The sequence below is a fragment of the Hypanus sabinus genome, chromosome 17 (assembly GCF_030144855.1).
Source record: "Hypanus sabinus isolate sHypSab1 chromosome 17, sHypSab1.hap1, whole genome shotgun sequence".
Taxonomy (NCBI): Eukaryota; Metazoa; Chordata; class Chondrichthyes; order Myliobatiformes; family Dasyatidae; genus Hypanus; species Hypanus sabinus.
Window position 1 is genome coordinate 85,853,997 of NC_082722.1, and position 24,524 is coordinate 85,878,520.

The window sequence follows — 24,524 nt, forward strand, 5'->3', positions numbered from 1 at the left end:
AACTGCCTTCCTAACTCCCTATACTCTTGTTTCAGGACCTCTTCCCCTTTCCTACCTATGTCATTGGTACCTACATGTACCACGACCTCTGGCTCCTCACCCTCCCACTTCAGGATATCTTGTTCGCGATCAGAAACGTCCCGAACCCTGGCACCAGGGAGGCAAATTACCATCCGGGACTCCCGATCACCTCCACAGAATCGCCTGTCTGAACCCCTGACTATCGAGTCCCCTATTACTATGGTCCTCTTTCTTCTATCCCTACCCTTCTGAGCTACAGGGCCGTCCTCTGTGCCAGAGGCCCGGCCACTGTCACTTCCACCAGGAAGGCTGTCCCCCCCAACAGTACTCAAACATGAGTACTTATTGTCAAGGGGTACAGCCACTGGGGTACTTTCTAGTACCTGCCTCTTCCCCTTCCTGACCGTGACCCACCTATCTGCCTCCCGTGGCCCCGGAGTGACCACCTGCCTGTAACTCCTCTCTATCACCTCCTCACTCTCCCTGACCAGGCGAAGGTCATCGAGCTGCAGCTCCAGTTCCATAACTCGGTCCCTCAGGAGCTGCAGTTCGGTGCACCTAGCGCAGATGTGGACGTCCGGGAGGCTCGGAGACTCTAGGATCTCCCACATCGACACCGAGAACAACAAGCTGCCCTCACACTCATACTTCCCGAATAACTGAAAATACAAGAACTAAAAGATAAGCCTACTGTGCCCTCTTCCGCCTAAGCCCCCTGAGCCCAAGCCCTGCACTCTGCTCCCGGCGCACTCCGCTGCCCGCTTCTTAAGGCTGCGTTCTTTTTATATCTTCCCTCCTTCCCAGGCCTCCTCATGAGCCTGCGCAGTCCCGCCTCTCAGAACCCCGATCTGAGACGCAATTGGACAATTTGAAAATGGCCGCTGCCGCACTTCCTCTCAAAGCCTCGCTGTCCTCTTCCAAAAGAGATAGAAAAGGCATGGTAAAAAGTGCCATGTTATGATAGTCACCGGGTATTTCAATATGCAGGTAGATTGGGAAAGTCAGGTTTGTGCTGGATCCCAAGAGAGGGTATTTGTCAAATGCCTATGAAATGACTTTATAGAGCATCTTGTGGTTGAACCCATTAGGGAAAAGTTCATTCTGGATTGGGTCTTGTCTCTGAGGCCTCCATCAGGTGAGCTGACCCTGGATATTGCGTCCTAGCTGTCTAGATATGCAAGCTTGGGCAGTGCAATATGGAGAGCAAGCTGTTGCCCATGTATCAAGCTTCCCCTCTCCACGCATCTGGTGAACCCAAAGGAACAGCAGAGACCAATACAATTTGGTATCAGCAGTGTTGCAGGAATTGCCAGCCAACATGGAGCTCAATGTAGGACTGCCTAGGGACTCCAGATCCAGATTTTTCCCTTAGGGTTTACTCCGGAAGCTTGACCCATGAGCCACAAAGCAACGAAGGTTTGAGATCAGTGTTTTCCTAGATGAGTTGCCAACATGGCTATGGAGCCCCATCTGCCTGAAGCGACTGGTTTTAAGGCGCCAGTAACCCGCCTTTGCCCTTCTCTTGTCAGTAGAAACGGTTCCACCCGACCTAGTACCTAAGCCAAACGTGAAGGCCAGGAGCTGGACTTGGTTGTCAGAGCCTATTTGAGGCGCGTGCCATTGGGAGCATTTCATAGGTAGTCGGAGTTTGTCCCTATTACGACCTCTGGCTATAACAACCGGGTCTTGTGTAATGAACCAGATTTGATTAGGGAGTTAGGGTAAAGCAACCCTTTGGAGACAGTGATCAATATATAATTCACCTTGTGTTTTGAGAGGGAAAAGCTACAGTCAGATTACCATGGGGTAAAGGGAATTACAGAGGCATGAGAGAGGGCAAGCCAAGTTGATAGGAAGGGAACACTGGTAAGGATGATGCCTGTACAACAATGGCTGGAACTTCTGGAAGAAATTCAGAAAGTGCAGGATACATCCCAGAGATGAAGTAGTATTCTAAAGGGAGAATGAAGCAACCATGGTTGACAAGGGAAGTCAAAGACAGCGTAAAAGGAAAAGATATGGAAAAGATATTTTAATATGGCAAAAATTAATGGGAAGTTAGAGGACTGGGAAGCCTTTAAAAAAAAAACCATTAGAAGGGAAGCCATAAGGAGAGAAAAGATGAAATATGAAGGTAAGCTAGCCGATAATATAAAAGAGGATAGCAAAGATTTGAAGATACATTATATAAAGAGTAAAAGGAAGATGAGGGTGGATAATGAACCATTGGAACATGACGCTGGAGAGGTGTAGTATTGGACAAAGAAATAGAGAACAAACTTAATAAGTATTTTATGTCAGTATTTGCTATGAAAGACACGAGCAGTATGCCAGAAATTCATGAGTGTCAGGGAGCAGAAGTGAATGTAGTTGCTATTATGCATTTCTGCTTTCGGCTTATATCTCTCTAAGCAACACCTATGCAAGTGCTTCTTAAATAATACCTTTGGACTTCCCGCATCTGTTTGCGCCGAACATGGAAATTGGGACTACCTATGCGAGCACCACGGTCAGCATGGATTCTTTGGACTGAAGGGCCTATTTCAATTCTGCACCACTCACATTCTGCACCCTCTACATGAAAAAGTTGCCTTGTCCTTTTCAACTCTTTCCCACCTTACCCTCACTCTGTGTCCCATGTTTTAGACTCCTGTACTCTGGGAAGATGGTTATCATTCACTGTATCTATGCCTCTCAATTTTAAACATTTCTGTATGTTTATCCCTCATTCTAGGTTCGAAGGAATAAAAGACCTAGTCTTACCAATCCCTCTCTATGACTCAGGCCTTCTACTGTACATTGACTATGAGACCATAAGATACAGAAGCAGAAGTAGGCCATTCAGCCTATCGAATCTGCTCCACCATTCAAACATGGGCTGATCCAATTCTTCCAGACATCCCCACACACACAGACATACTTACATACACACTCATGCATACACACATGCTCTCACTCTCACAAATTTCAAAGTGAACTTGATCATATTGTGATCACTGTTCCCTAAGGGTTCCTTAACCTTAAGCTGTCATCGGGGAAAATAAAAACTGAAGTTATTTTGAACTCCATGGAGCACGTGGGGATCCTCCAATATCCAGGCAATCTTTCTATCTTTTTTCTTTCTTTCTTTTTTCTTTTTCTTTCTTTCTTTTTTTTTCTTTTCTTTTTTTCCCGATAGGGATCTAAGGGGGGGGGGGAGGGCCAATATTAATTTTTCACTATTCTAATATTCTATTCATTTTATGTAATTTTCTTTAAAAATTAATAAATAAGTAAAAATAGTAAAAAAAATTAAAAAACCTTATGCTCTCATCACATCTGGATCATTGCATAACCCCCAATCCATCACAGCCGATCCCCTAGTGGGCTCAACCACAAGCTGTTCTAAAAAGCCATCCCTTAGACATTCTACAGGTTCTCTTTCATGAGGTCCAGTACTGGCCTGGTTTTTCCAATCCACTTTCATGTTAAAATCCCCAACGATTATCATGACATTGCCCTTCTGACATGCCTTTTCTATCTCCTGCTATAACTTGTAATCCGCATCCCGGCTGCTATTTGGAGGCCTGTACATAACTGCCAATAGGGTCCTTTTACCCTTGTCATTTTTTAACTCAACCCATAGAAACTCTACACCTTCTAATCCTATGTCATCCCTTTCTAATGATTTAATATTATTTCTTAGACACAGGGCCATACCATTCCCTCTGCCTACTAACCTATCTTTATAATACACCATATATCTTTGGATGTTCAGCTACCAATGGCAGCCATCCTTTAACCAGGTTTCAGAGATGGCCACAATGTCAAGCGTACCAATCTGTAACTGAATTTCAAGATCATCCATTTTATTTCTTATACTGCATGTATTCAAATATAGCATTTTCAGTCCAGTATTTGTTGCTTTCTGTTTTAACTGCACCACACCTCTATTGCCCTGTAACTCATCCCACTGGCTGTTATTATGGCTCATCTCCTGCCTGCCCTAATATTTGGAGAGGTATAATATGATTAGGAATAGTCAACATGGCTTTGTGAAAGGTAGGTCGTGTCTTACGATATTGATTGAATTTTTTGAGGATGTGACCAAACACGTTGATGAAGGTAGAGCCATAGATGTAGTGTAAGTGGATTTCAGCAAGGCATTTGATAAGGTACCCTGTGCAAGGCTTATTGAGAAAGTAAGGAGGCATGAAATCCAAGGGGACATTGCTTTGTGGATCCAGAATTGGCTTGCCCACAAAAGGCAAAGAGTGGTTGTAGACAGGTCATATTCTGCATGGAGGTTGGTGACCAGTGGTGTGCCTCAGGGATCTGTTCTGACACCCCTACTCTTCGTGATTTTTATAAATGACCTGGATGAGGAAGTGGAGGGATGGGTTCGTAAAATTGCTGATCACACAAAGGTTGGGGGTGTTGTGGATAGTGTGGAGGGCTGTCAGAGGTTAGAGTAGGACATTGATAAGATGCAAAACTGGGCTGAGAAGTGGCAGGTAAGGTTCAACCCAGATAAGTGTGAGATGGTTCATTTTGGTAGGTCAAATATAATGGCAGAGTATAGCCATTAATGGTAAGACTGTTGGTAGTGTGGAGGATCAAGGGGCCCGAGTCTATAGGACACACAAAGCTGCTACGCAGGTTGACTCTGTGGTTAAGAAGGCATATGGTGCAATGTCCTTCATCAACTGTGGGATTGAGTTTAAAAGCCCAGAGATAATGTTGCAGCAATGTAGGGCTCTGGTCAGACCCCAGTTGGAGTACTGTGCTCAATTCTGGTCACCTCTCTACAGGAAGGACGTGGAAACCATAGTACGGATGTTGCCTGGATTGGGTAGCATACCTTATGAGAATAGGTTGAGTGAACTCAGCCTTTTCTCCTTGGGAGAGACGGAGAATGAGAGGTGACCTGATAGAGGTGTACAAGATAATGAGAGGCATTGATCGTGTGGATTGTCAGAGGCTTTTTCCCACAGTTGAAATTGCTAGTATGAGAGGGCATAGTTTTAAGGTGCCTTGGAAGTAGGTACAGAGGTGATGTCAGGGGTAAGTTTTTTACACAGAGAGTTGTGAATGCGTGGAATGGGCTGTGGACGGTGATAGTGGAGGTTGAAACAATAGGGTCTTTTAAAAGACTCCTGGACAGGTACATGAAGCTCAGAAAAATAGAGGGCTATGTATTGTGCTGTAGTGTTTCTTTGTTTCTATAATAGCTGTAGAACTTCTTGATATTTTCCTTAAACCTACCTACCAGATCTATCGCATTCTTTCAACGTTCTCCTGATTTCCGTCTGAAAGCTATTCTTGATCTTTCTGTCACGAAAGGAATTCACTTGTTCCCAACCTCTTAAACCCAAGTTATGCTCAAAGGTTTCTGAAGAGGTATACCTGTTAGTGAAGGGAATGGCCACAGGGCTTGAACCCACGCGAGGTCATCAGTCGTCTAAACGCTGTGACACCCTCATGCCAGTGTTCACCTCGCGCAGCCGGTGAGAACCGCCAATGCTACTGGGCTGGCGCGCGGCCGGTGGGAAGAGCTAATGCCACTGTCCCAGAGCACGGCCAGCAAGAACTGCCAATGCTACTGGCCCAGAGCACGGCCAGCAAGAACTGCCAATGCCACTGTCCCAGAGCACGGCCAGCAAGAACTGCCAATGCTACTGGCCCAGAGCATGGCCAGCAAGAACTGCCAATGCCACTGTCCCAGAGCACGGCCAGCAAGAACTGCCAATGCTACTGGCCAGCAAGAACTGCCAATGCCACTGTCCCAGAGCACGGCCAGCAAGAACTGCCAATGCTACTGGCCCAGAGCACGGCCAGCAAGAACTGCCAATGCTACTGGCCCGGAGCGTGGCCGGCGGGAACTGCCAATGCTACTGGCCTGGAGCACGGCTGGTGGGAAGAGCCAATGCTACTGGCCCAGAGCATGGCTGGTGGGAAGAGCCAATGCTACTGGCCTGGAGCGTGGACAGATGGGCGCTGCCTCTGAACCTTTTTAGCACACCGAATGTTGGTGGGGAACCCGATGCTGAAATATTCGCAGACGACCTAATTCAGTCTCAAGGTTTCGTAAGTATCAGAGCAGCTACCGAGCTACAATCTGCAGAAGCAAACTTTTGTCGGCTGATAGATCCTACAAGGGGGGCGGGTGCGGGCCTGTTGCTCTCCTCGCTCAGTCAGTCACTCTCCGGACTGCGATAGCCACGACCCCGGCACGGGGACCTCCGGCCCTGACCTTGTCCCCTCACCCCACCCACGACCAGCCACACCTGGCCAAGGCATCTGGCGGCGGGCGGGCAGAGGCTGGAGTTCGGGCCCGGAGGCTGTCTAATGAGGCAATGAAGCCCTCAAAACTGCTTCAGTACCTTGAGTCCAAGCACCCTGAACTTAAAGACAAACCCGCTGAGCTTTTTCAGCAGAAAAAACGTGAGCAAGCAGAGCAGAAGCTAAGTGCAGAGAGCCGCGAAAACTAAATTGCGGAATAGTCTGGACATAAGGAACCTGCTTCAGGTATCGCTGTATTCCCATCATGTTTAACACCACTGCCCCTGGTGTTTATACATTATTTCTACTTCTGGGTTGCAGGGTTTTACTTCCGGTCTTTTCTGCCCCAGTGAGCATGCATGTGACTAATCGATCTGGGGTTGATCTCGCCTTTCACTAAGGCCGAGGTAGGGGATCCTGGGCTTAAAAAGGTTGGTGACCACTACTGTACACTGACCAATCCAGTTCTAGTTCCTCACAAGAAGCTGCACAAAGATGCACTTCCTACTGTTGGCATCATCATGGAGACCATGGCACTACAACCATCAGGTTCGTGAACCAACATGAATAGCTTCACTCACTTTCAATAGTTCTTTGCAACTCATGTTCTCACTATGTTCGTATTTACATAATTTGTTGTCTTTTGAACGTTGGTTGCTTGTCAGTCATGTATAATAATTTTTTTAATGAATTCTATTACATTTCTTTATTTTCCTTTGAATTTTTATAATAAAATGTATCTCAAAATAGTGTATGGTAACATATATGTACTTTGACAATAAATTTGACTTTGACTGGCTTCCCACATATTGTACAAGGGGATTCCATTGCCCTATCGTACTGTCTACACTAACAATGAATAACAAACTAAAGCCATACCTGTTCCCACCACCAAAACCTCAAGTCAAAGCCTCAAAATCTCACAATGGAAGCTTACCTTCCTTTTATTGGCTAAAGTCCCTTCAGTTAGCAATTCAATGGGTCTTCCCTTTCTAAAGATCTGTTTTCACTCTCAACACCTAGACCATTTATTCAATCTTTTCAGGCTCCTACACTGGCTACTCCAGTTGACCCTACCTTTTTATTGTTGAATTGATGTGTTATCAATGTAGCAATTGACTGTTTTAATTTTCCTTCTTTGTAGGAGTGACCACAGCCCTGAGAATGTGTTACCGTGGATATGGCTATCCGCTCACATTGTTCTTGGAAGAGAGTGGTGTGGTAACTGTTTGTAAGATTCAGACTCAAGAACCAGAGGAAACTCTTGATTTTGATTTTTGCAATACAAATGTTATAAATAAAATCATTTTACAATCAGAGAGCCTGCGGGAGGCATTTACAGAACTTGATATGAGCTGTGAAGTGCTGCAGATTACAATGTCACCGGAGAAACCCTATTTCAGGTACTGGGTATCTTGCAATTAGAATAAAAGCATCTTTTTCTCTTACAATACATCTTCAACTTTGACAATATGCAGACAAAATGTTCACTGGAAAGTTTTCTAGATTTCTACCATTCCATGTGTTCTCCCTCTCTTGTATACCTCATACACCCTTCTAATCATCATTATTCTGTCAGAGCTGTATTAGTGCCATTACCTTATCCTGGATGTGGGCGTATACTGATCAATAGTCAATGATATTCATATGCCATTTCGTTGGTCTTGTAAAGTTTCCCACTCTAGAGTGAACCATAAAGACAAGAGGCAGCTATTAAACAAAATGATAAATTTCCCAGTTTGTTCCTCATCAGCAGCAATAATTAGGAGAGCTGCCATTGACAGTACCATCAAGCTATAATTATTCCTGACTGCTCAGTTGGATTTGTTATAATCAGTCAACACCAAAACTTAATCAAATTCAAGTTTAATTATCATTTGACCATACACAAATGCAAATACCATACACAAATTCCTCTGGGGCCAAGATCCCAAACAAGTCATACACAGCAGAAAGCACATATCGCACAATAATTTCTGGAAGTGGGCTCAGTGTAACAACAAGGTACTGTTTGGTATCAAAGTGATATCATGTATGATATCAAGGTGTCTTGGTAATACTGAAGTCAGCAGTAGACAGGATGACTACCACTGACTGAATATGAACCATATCTTATTCAAAGAAAGATGACCAGTTCAAGGGTTAAAGTACATTTATTATCAAAGTATACAACTTTGAGATTAGTCTTCTCAAAACAGGCACAAAACAAAACCATGGAAGCCATTCAAAGAAAAGCATCAAACCTCCACCACGTGAAAAAAAAAATCATGCAAATGTTAACAAGAATGTCAACATACTACAATCATAGCCCAGGATCTTGTTACAGAACTTCCTGAGTTTCTTCCCTATCTTCTGGACACATTCATAAATTAATTAGTTGCAAGTAACATTGGCTGGCCTCTTAAGTGCTAGCCAATGACAATCTCCAGTAATACAGTCATAAAATTTATCCTTAGCACTCACTAATAAGAGCATCACTTTTGGGTCCTACACTTCTGGCATAACAGTAACAAAGTAAAGTGCACTAGTTACGTAAATATGGCTGTATGTGCAGTTCAGAATCTGACCCCCGGCTCCCTTTCTCTCATCTCCACTTGTTCTGCAGCTCCAGCAACACTTCAAACTTAACATCAGATCTCGAAAATAAGCCATTGGATATTCACTGCAAACAATATCATAACTGTTCATGTTCTTCAGTAAGGCACCCTTTATCCACAGCAGGTAATTTCATAGAAACAAAGGAAACCTACAGCACAATACAGGCTCTTTGGCCCATAAAGCAGTGCCAAACATGTCCCTACCTTAGAACTACCTAGGCTTTACCCATAGCCCTCTATTTTTCTGAGCTCCATGTAGCCATCCAGAAGTCTCTTAAAATGCCCTATTGTTTCCGCCTCCACCACTGTTGCTGGCAGCCCATTCCACACACTCACCACTCTCTGGTAAAAAACTTACCCGACATCAACTCTGTACCTACTTACAAGCACCTTAAAACTATGCCCCCTTGTGCTAACCATTTCGGCCCTGGGGAAAAGCATCTGACTATCCACACAAACAATGCTTCTCATTATCTTGAACACCTCTATCAGGTCTCCTCTCCTCCTCCGTCACTCCAAGGAGAAAAGCCCGGGTTCACTGAACCTATTCTCATAAGGCATGCTCCCCAATCCAGGCAACATCCTTGAAAATCTCCTCTGCACCCTTTCTATGGTTTCTACGTCCTTCCTGCAGTGAGGCAACCAGAACTGAACACCTTACTCCAAATGGGGTCTGACCAGGGTCATATATAGCTGCAATTTTACTTATTGGCTCTTAAACTCAATCCACGATTGATGAAGGCCAATGCACCGTATACCTTTTTAAGCACAGAGACAACCTGCGTAGCAGCTTTGAGTGTTCTATGGACTCGGACCCCAAGATCCATCTGATCCTCCTCACTGCCAAGAGTCTTACCATTAATGCTATATTCTGCCATGATATTTGACCTACCAAAATGAACAACCTCACACTTACCTGGATTAAACGCCATCTGCTACTTCTCAGCCCGGTTTTGCATCCTATCAATGTCCCGTTGTAACCTCTAACTGCCCTCCACACTGTCCACAGCTCCCCCAACCCCCATCCCTCTACTTCTTCATCCTTCTATCTTCTCTGATAGAGGCTTTTCCCCAGGGCTGAAATGGTTGCCACGAGAGGGCAGTTTTAAGGTGCTGGGGAGTAGATACAGAGGAGATGTCAGGTGTAAGTTTTTTACTCAGAGAGTGGTGAGTGCGTGGAATGGGCTGCCGGCGACAGTGGTGAAGGCAGATATGATAGGGTCTTTAAGAGACTCCTGGACAGGTACATGGAGCTTCGAGGAATAGAGGGCTATGGCTAAGCCTAGTAATATCTAAGGTAGGGACATGTTCGGCACAACTTTGTGGGCCGAAGGGCCTGTATTGTGCTGTAGGTTTTCTATGTTTCCATTTTCATCCAGGTCATTTATAAAAATCACGAAGAGTAAGGGTCCCAGAACAGATCCCTGAAGCACACCACTGGTCACCAGCCTCCATGCAGAATATGACCCGTCTACAACCACCCTTCGCCTTCTGTAGGCAAGCAATGTCCCTTTGGATCCCATACCTCCTTACTTTCTCAATAAGTCTTTCATGGGGTACCTTGCTAAAATCCATATACACTACATCTACGGCTGTACCTTCATCAATGTGTTCAACAAAATAAATTGTGGTTAGTCACCAGTAATACTTTGACAGCACCTTCCAATCTTATAGAAATTCATACCATCCATTATTGAGAAAGTGAAATAATCTCATTCACTCTGAGCTTTCTACTTCATTGAATTACTTTATCTAGAACCAATGTCCATATGATAAATAGTATTTTGGCCCAGTAAATTGCCCTTACTCTGATTTTTAAACTTTACACCTGTTATTCTTTACCTCTTTCCAATCATCTTGCGAAATATAAATCTAACTGAATTATTGTTCGCTACCAAGGTGTTCATGACATCATATTACAGACCTTTTGAGCACCACTTTCATGCCAACCATCAAATATCTGTACTCATTCCACTCTGAGCCTTCAATGCTTTAGTGACTTAAATACATGCCAAGCCACTACTCTGTCTTCCACTTTAGAGATTTAATTGAAAGAACCAAGTCTGCATCATGCAGTTCCAACAACACCTGGTATCTTACCGATCTACTCCGACTACCACTGGTACACTGTGGCTGCTGACTATGGTCAAAAAATGTACTGCAGTTACTGGCTGTAACATTCCAGACAGCATCTCTCAAATCATCAGTCTTTCCCAGCAAAGGCAGTAGATGTATGAAAATAATGCATGAAAGTCACACTAACCCAACCCTAGTGTCTTTCCTGCATTCATAGAGGTTATGACATGGCGAGCATCACTGAGTTGTGGCTGAAAGAAGGCCATTGTTGGGAGCTTAACATCAAAGGATATACATTGTATTGAAAGGACAGATAGGAAGGCATAGGTTCTTTAGGTAAGAAATGGAATTACATCTTTAGAAAGAAGTGACAGGGTCAGAGAATGTTGACTCTTTATGGGTGAAGTTAAGAAACTGCAAGGGAAAAAAGACATTATGGAAATCATATATAGGCCTCCAAATAGTAGGCAAGATGTGGAGTTGAGGTTGCAAAGGGAGCTGGAAAAGGCATGTAATAAGGGTAATGTCACAATTGTACTGGGGGACTTCAATACGCAAGGAGATTGGGAACATTAGGTTGGTGTTGGATCACAAGTGAGGGAATTTGTCGAATGCCTAGAAGATGGCTTTTTAGAGCAGCTTGTGCTTGAGCCTACCAGAGGAAAGGCTATCTTAAATGGGTTGTGTAATAACCCAGAATTTATTAGGGAGTTTAATGTAAAGGAACCCCGAGAAGGGAGTGATCATAACATGACTGAATTCACACTACAATTTGAGAGGATATATTAGTCACATATATCAGTATTGCAATGAAATAAAGGGAATTACAGAGGCATGAGAGAGGATAATATCCTTGCCCAGGTGGCTTGGAGGAGGATAATGGTGGGGATGATAGCAGAGCAGAGGTGGCTGAAGTTTCTGGGAATAGTTTACAAGGCGCAAGATAGATATGTCCGATGAACGAAGAAGTTCTCAAATGGCAGAAGTAGACAACCATGATTTACAAGAGAAGTTAAGGACTGCATAAAAGCCAAAGAAAGGGCATATAAGGTGACAAAAGTGATTAGGAAGTTGGATGATTGGGAAGCTTTTAAAATCCAACAAAAGACTACTAAAAAAGGCTATACGAAGGGAAAAGATTAAATATGCGGGCAAGCTATCCAGCAATATAAAGCAGGATACTCAAAAGCTTTTCTCAGTTATATAAAGAGTTAAAGGGTGGTGATCTTGGACCACTGGAAAATGATGTTGGTGAGGTAATAATGGGAGATAAAGAAATGGCAGATAAATTTAATGAATGCTTTGCATCAGTCTTCACTGTGGAAGACCTTATGAGCTAGAGGTCTGTGAGTGCCATTGCTATTACAAAAGAAAAAGTGTTAGGCAAACTTACAGGTCTTGAGGTGAATAAGTCACCTGGGCCGGATGAGCTACATCCCAGAAACCTGACGGAGTTTGCTGAAGAGGATACATTGGCCATGATCTTTCAAGAATCACTTGATTCTGGCATGGTCCCAGAGGACTAGAAAATTACAAATGACACTCTACTCTTTAAGAAGGAAACTATAGGTCAGTTAGACTAACCTCAGTGTTTGGGAAATTGCTGGAGTCTATTATTTAGGATGAGGTTTCGGGGTACTTGGGAGGCTACTGATAAAATAAGTCTAAAGTCACCATGGTTTCTGTAAAGGGAAATCTTCCCTGACAGATCTGTTAGAGTTCTTCGAGGAAGTAACCGGCAGGGTGAAAAAAGAGGCAGTGGATGTCATTTACCTGGACTTTTTAAAGACATTTTGTTAAGGTGTCACACAATAGGCTGCTTAACAAGGTAACATTCAATGGCGATACAGGGAAGAAACTGGAATGGATAGAGAAATGGTTGACAGGCAGGAGGCAGCTAGTGGGAATTAAAGGGGCTCTCAGTGACTAGCAGTGCTCCGCAGGGGTCAGTTTTTTCACATTGTTTTTCTTTGACTTGGATAATGGAATTGATGGCTTTGAGGCAAAGTTTGTGGATGATACAAAGATAAGTGGAGGGGTAGTTGTTGCAGAGGAAGCAATGCGATTGCAGCTGGACAGACAAATTGGAAGAATGGGCAAAAAAAAGGCCGATGGAATACGTTGTTGGGAAACGTATGATAATGCATTTTGGTAAAAGGAACAATAGGACGGACTACTATCTGAATAGGGAAATGGTGCAGAAGGACTTAAGATTCCTCATGCTAGACTCCCAAAAGGTTAATTTACAGGTGGAGTCTGTGGTAAAGAAGGCAAGTGCAATGTTGGTAATTGTTTCAAGGGCAATAGAATATAAAAGCAAGGAGATAAGGCTTTATAAGATACTAGTCAGGCCGCAGTTGGAGTACTGTCAACCATTTTGGACCTCATCTCTCAGAAAGGATGTTCTCATTGGAGAGCATCCTGAGGAGGTTCACAACGATGATTCCAGGAATGAAGGGATTAACATATGAGGGGTGTTTGGCAGCTTTGGGTCTGTACTCACTATAACTTAGAAGAATGAGGAGAGATCTCTTGGAGACCTACCTAATGTTGACAGGACTAGATAAGGTGGATGTTTCCTATAGTGGGGGGTATCCAGAACAAGAGGGCACAACCTCAAAATTGAGGGGGTGATCTTTTAGAACAGAGTTAAGGAGGATTTTTTTTTAGCCAAAGAGTAGTGAATCTGTGGAATGCTCTGCCACACACTGCAATGGAGGCCAAGTCTGTGGTATTACTTAAAGCGGAAGTTATTAGTTTCCTGATTGGTCAAGGCATCAAATAATATGACAAGAAGGCAGGTGTATGGGGCTGAATGGAATCTAGGATCAGCATGATGGAATGGCAGAACAGACTTGATGAACTGAATGGCCTAAATCTGTTCCTATGTCTTAAGGTCTTATCACTAACCTTCTATCACTGCACCACTTTACTGCATTAAACCCATTGACTCCATTTCCCTTAATAACCCTTTCTTCACTAATCAGTTTTGTCACAGTTTCATGTTAGTTTCCAATTCCTGCCCACCCTTTCTGCTCTTCTTTGTTATCTAATAGTTAGTGGCATTTCTGTTGCAGATTATCTACTTTTGGTAATGCTGGGAGCACACACTGTGATTATCCAAAAGACTCTGATATGATTGAGGCATTCCATTGTAACCAGACCCAGTGCAACAGGTAAGATGGCACATTCATTGATCTCTTAATATTGTGGTTGCCACTAAGTAAAATTGGGTGATTCAAAAGTAATCTTTTTCTCTTCTGATCAGGTACAAAATATCTCTACTAAAGCCATCTACTAAAGCATTGGCTCTCTCCTCTAAAGTTTCACTTCGCACAGATAACCGGGGATTTCTCTCTTTACAATACATGATCCGCAATGAAGATGGGCAGATCTGCTTTGTCGAATATTATTGTTGTCCTGATGAAGAGATGGAAGATGTAGACTCATAATTAAGATTTTAATAAAACCAAGTTTTTACGAAGGTTTTGAATTGATTCTATACAAGTTTAGGAGGAATTTGACATTAATTACATTCCTATTTTGAACTACTTATAATCTGTTCCATCCTGTATCAACATTGTACATGAAAATCAAACAGTGAAATAAGCTGCTTGGCCATATCTGTGGCATATCCCTGGTAAGGCTTTTCAATTATTCATTCCCAAGCAAGACCTTTTAAACCATTGGCAAAAATAAAAAACTCAGCAGGTCAAACAGCATCTGTGGAGGAAAGAAATGTCACCAATTCCTCCGCACCCTCCAGCCCCAACAAAGATGTTGCTCGACCTGCAAGGTTTCTCCAGCAAGTTGCTTTAGCTTCATGTTCCGGCATCTGCAGTCTCATCAATTCAAGATCATCATGTGGAGTGAGAGTTAGACAGCATGGAAATAGGCCCTTCAGTACAACTTGTCCAAAGCAGCTCACCATTTTAAATGCTCCATCCTCCATCTGTTTCTTTGGGTGAAATTATCTTTGAAAAGACTACATTAAATATTGTCTAGCAGAATATTTACAATGGTTCAGTCCTTCACTCTAATGTAATGTTCAATACAGTGGATTCAAGTTAATTGGGACACACCCAGACTAGTATATTTTGGCTCAATTAAGCCGCTGCCCCAATTAGCCAAAGTTTCATGGAGTGTGTGTCTTCAGGTGTTATGGTCCGGTCCGGAACCCGCATTCTGGTTCTTGATCCGGTCCGCGGGCTCCAGACTCCAGGTCTTGTGGCCGTCCTACCTTTCGCCCTTAAGCCCAACTAGTCACACCTGTGGATCATTGTGGCTTGTTTGGACTCAAGGAAGCGCACCTGATGCCCATCAGCTGGCAGTGCATACAGGGGGCTCTGGGACTGAGTGGATTTGGGGGGGTTGTCCTGCCTATCCTGGCTTGGAGCTCCCCTTGTTAAAGACGAGTTCTTCGAGTAAGTCTGGCAGTCACCCTGGACCTAGTTCCCTCCCAATTCCTTGCCTCTGTCGGGCAAGCCTGGCCAGACTGCCATTGCCCAGCAGGGAACTCTGCCCCTTTCTATCCCTTGCTCCTGACGGGTTGTGCCCCGCAACCTACCCAGGTGTCCTGCGACCTGCTCAGGCCCCTGTGTTCCTGCCTGGGGGGTCCAGGCCCTGCCTAGGAGTTATGTGGCCCGCCTAGAGGTCTCTGCCCCTACCTATCTCTCATTGTTGACGGGTTGTGCCCCGCTACCTACCCAGGTGTCCCGTGATCTGCCCAAGCCCCCGTGTTCCTGCCTGGGAGATCCGGGCCCTGCCCAGGAGTTATGCAGCCCACCCAGTGAACTCCTAGACCCTGCCTGAACTCCGGGATCCTGCCTTGCCTGGGCTCCGGGATCCTGCCTTGCCTGAACTCTGGGAACCGCCTTGCCTGAACTCTAAGACCCTCCCGGAACCCCAGGATCACCTTGAATGTCACGTCCCTCACGCACACCATGGTCTCCATGTCTTGTCTCTCATTTAGTTGTTCCCGTCCTGCCCCTAATACTTCAGTGCCTGGGTCCAGCCTCATATCCCCATATGACATCAGGTTCCTGTACCACGTCTTTGATGGTAGTAATGAGAAGAGGGCATGTCCTAGATGGTGAGGATCCTAAATGATGGATGCCACCTTCTTGAGGCTTTGCTGATTGAAGATGTCCTCAATGCTGTAGAGGCTAGTACCTATGAATGAGCTGGCTTTCTTAGATAAGGGACCCAAAACTGCTCACAATAACTCCCAAGTTAAGGCCTCAACATTACATCCTTGCTTTTATATCTTAGTCTTTTCAAAATGAATGTTAATATTGCATTTCCCTTCTTCACCAATGACTCAACACGCAAACTAATCTTTAGGGAATCCTGAACAAGAACAACTACAATCCTTTGCACCTCATATTTTTGAATTTTCTCTCCATTTAGAAAATAGTCTATCCTTTTATTTATTCTACCAAAGTGATGACCATATACTTCTGTCACGCTGTTCCATCTGCCACTTCTTTGTCCATTCTCAACTTGTCTTTCTGCAACCTCTCTGCTTCTCAAAACTACCTGTCCCTCCACCTATCTTCACATTGTCCACAATCTTGGGCACAAAGCCATCAATTCTGTCATTCAAATCATTGACATATAACGTAAAAAAAAAACCCTAATGCTGGTCTCAATATAGACCCCCGTGGAACACCACTGGTCACCAGTAACTAACCAGAAAAGGAATCCCTTAATTGCCACTCTTGTCTCCTGCCAATAAGCCAATGCTCTATCCATTCTAGTATCTAGTATACCATGGACTAATGTTGACCAGCCTCATGAGTGACAACTTGTCAAAGGCCTGAAAATCCAAGTACACAGCATCCACTGATTCTCCTTTGTCTATCCTGCTTCTTATTTAGAAAACCTACAGCACAATACAGCCCTCTTGGCTTACAGTGCTGTGCCAAACATGTACTTACTTTAGAAATTACCAAGGGTTACCCATGGCCCTCTATTTTTCTAAACTTCATGTACCTATCCAGGAGCCTCTTAAAAGACCCTATTGTAACTGCCTCCACCACAGATGTTGACAGCCAATTCCATGCATTCACCACTCTCTGCATAAAAAACTTACCCCTGACCTACCTCCAAGCACCTCAAAACTGCGCCCTCTTGTGTTAGCCATTTCAGCCCTGGGAAAAAGCCTCTGACTATCTACATGATCATTTCTTCTCATCATCTTATACGCCTCTATCAGGTCACCTCTCATCCTCCGTCTCTCCAAGGAGAAAAGGCCAAGTACACTCAACCAATTCTCATAAGGCATGCTCCCCAATCCAGGCAACATCCTTGAAAATCTCTTCTGCACCCTTTCTGTAGTTTCCACATCCTTCCTGTAGTGAGGTGACCAAAACTGAGCAGAGGACTCCAAGTGGGGTTTGACAACTGTAACATTACTTGTCAGCTCTTGAATTCCGTCCCATGGTTGATGAAGGCTGATGCTTTATATGCCTTCTTAACCACACAGTCAACCTGCACAGCAGCTTTGAGTGTCCCTTTAACATGGATCCCTAGATCCCTCTGATCCTCCACACTGCCAGCAGTCTTACCATTAATACTATATTCTGCCATCATACTTGACCTACCAAAATGAACCGCCTCACACTTATCTGGGTTGAACTCCATCTGACACTTCTCAGACCAGACCTATTGATGTCCCGCTGTAGCCCTCCACACTATCCACAACACCCACCCCCCCCCAACATTTGTTAACAAATTTACTAATCCATCCCTCCACTTTCACTTACAAAAATCATGAAGAGAAGGAGTCCCAGAACAGATCTCTGAGGCACACCACTGGTTACCAACCTGCATGCAGAATATGACCCATCTACAATCACTCTTGCCTTCTGTGGTCAAGCCAATTCTGGATCCACGAAGCAAGGTCCCTTGAGATCCTGTGCCTCCTTACTTTCCCAATAAGCCTTGCATGGGTTACCTTATCAAATGCCCTGCTGAAATCCATATACACTACATCTACTGCTCTTCCTTCATCAATGAATTTAGTTACATCCTCAAAAAATTCAATCAGGCTCGTAAGACACAACCTGCCTTTGACAAAGCCATGCTGACTATTCCTAATCATATTATGCCTCTCCAAATGTTCATAAATCCTGCCTCAGAATCAGGTTTATTATCACTGGCATGTGACATGAAATTGGTTAACTTAGCAGCAGCAGTTCAATGCAGTGTATAATCTAGCAGAGAGAGAAAAAAATAAAATAAAACATCATAATAAGTAAACAAGTAAATCAATTACATATATTGAATAAATTATTAAAATGCAAAAACAGAAATACTGTATATTAAAAAAGTGATGCAGTGTCAAAGCTTCAGTGTCCATTTAGGAATTGGATGGCAGAGGGGAAGAAGCAGTTCCTGAATCGCTGAGTGTATGCCTTCAGGCTTCTGTATCTCCTACCTGATGGTAACAGTGAGAAAAGGGCATGCCCTGGGTGCTGGAGGTCTTTAATAATGGACGCTGCCTTTCTGAGATACCACTCCCTAAAGATGTCCTGAGTACTTTGTAGGCTAATATCCAAAATGGAGCTGTCTAGATTTACAACATTCTGAAGCTTCATTCAGTCCTGTGCAGTAGTTCCTGCACACCAGACAGTGATGCAGCCTGTCAGAATGCTCTCCATGGTACAACTATAGAAGTTTTTGAGTGTATTTATTCAAACTCTTAATAAAGTATAACCACTGTCTAGCCTTCTTTATGACCAGGTTAGATCCTCAGAGATCCAGGAACTTGAAGCTACTCACTCTCTCCATTTCTGATCCCTCTGTGAGGATTGGTATGTGTTCCTTCGTCTTACCTTTCCTGAAGTCCATAATCAGCTCTTTCATCTTACTGACATTGAGTGCCAGGTTGTTGCTGCCGCACCATTCTATTAGTTGGCGTATCTCACTCCTGTATGCTGACTTATCACCACCTGAGATTCTACCAACAATGGCTGTATTGTCAGCAAATTTGTGGATGGTATTTGAGCTATGCCTAGCCACACAGTCATGTGTATACAGAAAGTAGAGCAGTGGGCTAAGCACACACCTCTGAGGTGCACCAGTATTGATTGTCAGTGAAGAGGATATGTTATCACCAATCCTCACAGACTGTGGTATTCCAGTTAGGAAGTCGAGGATCCAATTACGGAGGGAGGAACAGAGGCCCAGGTTCTGTAACTTCTCAATCAGGATTGTGGAAATGATGGTATTAAATGCTGAGCTATAGTCAATGAACAGCATCCTGATGTAGGTGTTTGTGTTGTCTAAGTGGTCTAAAGCCATGTGAAGAGCCATGGAGATTGTGTCTGCTGTTGACCTATTGTGACGATAGGCAAATTGTAATGGGTCCAGTTCCATGCTGAGGCAAGAGATCAGTCGAGTCATAATCAACCTCTCAAAGTATTTCATCACTGTCGATGTGAGTGCTACCGGGTGGTAGTCGTTAAGTCAGCCCTCATTATTCTTCTTTGGCACTGGTATAATTGTTCCCTTCTTGAAGCAAGTGGGAACTTCTGCCCATAGCAGTGAGAAGTTGAAAATGTCCTTGAATACTCCCACTAGTTGGTTGGCACAGGCTTTCAGAGCCTTACCAGGTACTCCACTGGGACCTTCTACCTTGTGAAGGTTCACTCTCTTTAAAGGCAGTCTAACATCGGCCTCTGAGATGGAGATCACAGGGTCACCAGGTGCAGCAGGGATCTTCACAGCTGTACTTGCGTTCTCCCTTTCAAAGCATGCATAGAAGGCACTGAGTTCATCTGTTAGTAAAGCATCACTGCCATTCATACTATTGGGTTTTGCTTTGTAGGAAGTAATGTCTTGCAGTCCCTGCCAGAGTTACCGTGCATCTGATATCACATCCAACCTCTCAGGATCTTCTCCATTAACTTACCAACCACTGAAGTAAGACTTACTGGTCTATAATTTCCTGGGGTAACTCTACCCCTTTTCTTGAATAATGGATCAACATCCACAACCCTCCAATCCTCTGGAACCTCTGCTGTCTCTATTGATGATACAAAGATCAATCCCAGAGGTTCATCAATCTCCTCCCTTGCCTCCCAAGGTAGCCTGGGGTATATCTCATCCAATCTTGGTGACTTATCCAACTTGATGCTTTCCAAAATCTCCAACACATCTTCTTTCTTAATGTCTATATGCTCAAGCTTGTCAGTCTGCTGTAAGTCATCCTACAATTACCAAGGTCCTTTTCCATAGTGAATACTGAAGCAAGGTATTCATTAAGTACCTCTGCTATCTCCTCTGGTTCCATACACACTTTTCCACTGTCACAATTGATTGGTCCTATTCTGTCACATCTTATCCTCTTGCTCTTCACATTCTTGGAGAATGCCTTTTTGGGTTGTCCTTAAATCTGCTCTCAAAGGCCTTCTCATGGCCCCTTCTGAGTCTCCTAATTTCATTCTTAAACTCCTTCCTGCTAACCTTATAATTTTCTAGATCTCTATGATTACCTAGTTTTTTGAACCTTTCATAAGCTTTTCTTTCCTCCTTAACTAGATTTACAACAGCCTTTGTACACCACGGTTCCTGTGCCCTACCATCCTTTCCCTGTCTCATTGGAACTTACCTATGCAGAACACCACTCAAATATCCCCTGAACATTTGTCACATTTCTGCCGTACATTTCCCTAAGAACATTTGTTCCCAATTTATGCTTCCAGGTTCCTGCCTGATAGCCTTATATTTCCCCTTACTCTAATTAAATGCTTTCCTAACTTGTCTGTTCCTATCCCTCTCCAATGCTATGGTAAAGGAAATAGAATTGTGGTCACTATCTCCAAAATGCTCTCCCACTGAGAGACCTGACACCTGACCAAGTTCATTTCCCAATACTGTACCAAATCAAGTACAGTCAGATCTTGTAGGCTTCTCTACATATTGTGTCAAAAACCTTCCTGAACACACCTAACAAACTCCACCCCATCTAAACCCCTTGCTCTCAGGAGATGCCAACCAATATTAGGGAAATTAAAATCTCCCACCACGACAACCCTGTTATTATTACAGTACACCTTTCCAGAATCTGTCTCACTATCTTCAGAAGGCATTCGATAAGGTGCCACATAGGAGATTGGTGAGTAAAATCAGAGCTCATGGCATTGGGGGCAGGGTTTCAACATGGATAGAAAACTGGTTGGCAGATAGAAAGCAAAGGGTAGCAGTGAATGGGTGTTTCTCGGACTGGCTGGAGGTGACTAGTGGGGTACCACAGGGCTCTGTATTGGGACCACAGCTCTTTACGATTTATGTCAACGATTTAGATGAGGGCATTGAAAACTATATCAGCAAGTTTGCTGACGATACTAAACTGGGTGGCAGTGTGACATGCGAAGAGGACGTTAGGAGAATACAGGGAGACTTGGATAGGCTGGGTGAGTGGGCAGATACTTGGCAGATGTCATTCAATGTGAATAAATGTGAAGTTATCCACTTTGGAAGCAGGAACAAGAGGGCAGAGTATTGTCTGAACGGCGTAGACTTAGGTAAGGGAGAAATGCAAAGAGACCTAGGAGTCCTAGTTCACCGGTCAATGAAGGTGAATGAGCAAGTGCAACAGGCAGTGAAGAGGGCAAATGGAATGCTGGCCTTTGTTACAATGGGAATTGAGTACAAGAGCAAGGATGTCCTTTTGCATTTGTACAGGGCCCTGGTGAGACCACACCTGGAATATTGTGTACAGTTTTGGTCTCCAGGTTTAAGGAAGGACATTCTGGCAATTGAGGAAGTGCAGCGTAGATTCACTAGGTTGATTCCTGGGATGGCAGGGCTGTCTTACGCAGATAGATTGGAGAGATTGGGCTTGTACACGCTGGAATTGAGGAGATTGAGAGGGGATCTGATTGAAACGTTTAAGATAATTAAAGGATTTGATAGGATTGAGGCAGGAAATATGTTCCAGATGTTGGGAGAGTCCAGTACCAGAGGGCATGGATTGAGAATAAGAGGTCAGTTATTTAAAACAGAGTTGAGGAAGAGCTTCTACTCCCAGAGAGTTGTGGAGGTGTGGAATGCACTGCCTCGGAAGACGGTGGAGGCCAATTCTCTGGATGCTTTCAAGAAGGAGCTAGATAGATATCTGATGGATAGGGGAATCAAGGGATATGGGGACAAGGCAGGGACTGGGTATTGATAGTGAATGATCAGCCATGATCTCAGAATGGCGGTGCAGACTCGAGGGGCCGAATGGTCTACTTCTGCACTTATTATTGTCTATTGTCTACCTGCTCCTCAATGTCCCTGTTACTATTGGGTATTGGAGTATAAAAGTTGCAACTTGCTATTTGCTAGAGGATGAAATCTTAGGAATGTAGAAGACAATGGTGTGTTAATAAGAGGAAGCTAAGAGATGTGGATTATGTAGCCTGAGTTTGCTATTTGCTATGCATGTATCCAATTGAATGCAGAAGACAATGGTGTGTTAATGAGAGGTAGCTAAGAGATGTAGATTAGAACATGATTAAGTCAATGGGTAGAAACAATAGTGGCGGATGTACTTGTGATACACACCTATAGACCGATTGGATATGCTAATACAGCTAAACCAGGAGATTGCTATAAAAAATGCTATGGACAAGGATCAGTGGGCAATCAGCGACTAGCTCACTGACTGTCTCAGCTTTGATTTGCAAATTAAAGTTTAACACTTCTTGAAGAATCTTCTGCGTCTCCTGGTCGCTTGTGGAGCACGAGAAACCACGACAAAATTGGTGACCGCGGCAGGACCGGAAAGAGACCCGCGGAAAGGAAATGGCAGACTGGGGACGCTTCCCAGTCCTCTAGGTACCCCCACAAGGCTGACAGAATGAATTAAGGGTGCACCCAAAGAAAAGGTAAGTGCTTTTTGCAACAATTTGGACTAAGAATTCTGTTGGTTTTGGGGAGGTTTTGGAGTCTCAGAAGTGTGGAACCACTGCCAAAGGGTCTCTCCGGTCCAAAGAATCTGGCAGAATTGGGGGTTAACAGGAGGCTCAGAGGATTGATCAAGAACACTGCAGTGAGGGTAAGTACAAATAAGTTAATAAGAAGTTAAGTTAAGAAAAATTCCACGTGGTGTTGGTAAATCTCTGTGGATACCGCTTCGTATAAAACAAAGGTCTGAACGGGCAGGGAAAGGGAAAATCGAGAAAATCCTCGTGGATACCACCTTAATAGATAAGGGTCTGAATAGACGAGGTGCAAAGAGCAAATTCTGTGGATACCACTCTGAATAGAGGTCTGTACGGGCAGAACAGAATAGGAAACAAGGACAGTCCAATATATAGTTTAAAGCGCTGGTAGATAGACAATAGACTAGGCATAGAGTTAGAGTAAATAATAATATCCAGTAAACGAACTGTGACTCTCTGAAATACCTTAAAAAGAGTGAATAACATGACAGGTAAAGGAATGGCAGTAGAGGTTCTGAGCAAAAAATTCCCGATAAATAAATATGAGATCACAAAAACTTCAGAAAAATGGGAAAAAAGAACCAAAAATCTGGTCACAAAGTGGCCAAGAGAAGGAACGTTTGATGTAAGCTTGTGCGAAGAAATGGAGGGACTTATTAAAAATTACAAACCAAAAGATAAATCTAAGAAAAGAGGGCAAAAAAGAGAACGAGAAATGTAAGTGCTAAAACTCTTCAGAACAGAGGGAGAAAGGCTGAGGAGGACAGGTAGAATATTGATTACAAGCGAGGAAGACACTAAGGTGCTGGATAAACAGCCTGTTAGAGAGAGAGGAAGGTACAGTGAGAAGCTGGCTTCAGCTCCGTACTCGGATGCGAAAGAAACAGAAAAGCCCCCTCCCTACAATGAGGAAGGAACCCCTAAGCAGTGCCCCCTGCTGACGGGAACAGTAAACATGCAGGGAGAAGTACAAGTTTGGGATAATGAGGAGGAAAAAAGACAATACGAGAAGGAAAAAGCGGCGATATGGAAGGAGAAACAGACAGAAAGGATAAAGGTGGAACAGGCAAAGAGAGAAATGGAAGAAGAGATTGAACATTTGAAATACTTGAGAGAGGAAAAGGAGTATGAGGAGTATCGGTTATACTATAGAAATAAACAGACTAGAAAAGAAAGTAGCTCATCAGGGCAGGAAGAGATGAGGCATTCAAGAAGAAGTGGAAAAAAGATAGGGGATGAGAATCTTGGAGAAACACAAGAGAGAAGGGAATCAAGCACCAGTAAAGATCATGAGGAGTCCCTGCCACAGGTGTACAGACACGGACAGGAAGAAAGAGAAGGTGACTCATTGGAGGAGCAAGAGTTAAGTGGAGAGAGAGAGGATGCGAGAATTTGTGGGGAAGAGGTAGGAGGCAGAAGTCTAGAAGAGCAGAAGGAGGCGGTCGGGGAGCGACTTGCGGAAGTAGAGAGAGAGCCAGATAAGTTACTGAGAGGAGATGCGGAAAATACTCCAGGGGCCAACCAAGTATTGAATCAAGACAGAAAGAAAGGACTCCACAGGGAGACCGAGGGAAGAAGAGGACCCCGGAGACATTTGTTTTTTTTTAATTAGTTTTTTTATACATTTTCTACA

The 24,524-nt window shown here is 43.9% G+C and overlaps 1 protein-coding gene across 1 annotated transcript in view; it reads left to right on the forward strand.

Annotated features, from left to right (window-relative positions):
• The window catches only part of rad1 (RAD1 homolog (S. pombe)), a 41,333-nt gene extending 26,898 nt beyond the window's left edge, over nt 1-14,435 (forward strand). The window contains exons 3-5 of the mRNA XM_059993398.1: nt 7,427-7,685; nt 14,033-14,131; nt 14,224-14,435. Coding sequence (XP_059849381.1) covers nt 7,427-7,685; nt 14,033-14,131; nt 14,224-14,407 — 542 coding nt within the window. The 3' untranslated portion in view covers nt 14,408-14,435. The remainder of the gene's footprint in view (nt 1-7,426; nt 7,686-14,032; nt 14,132-14,223) is intronic.
• The last annotated feature ends 10,089 nt before the right edge of the window (nt 14,436-24,524 follow it).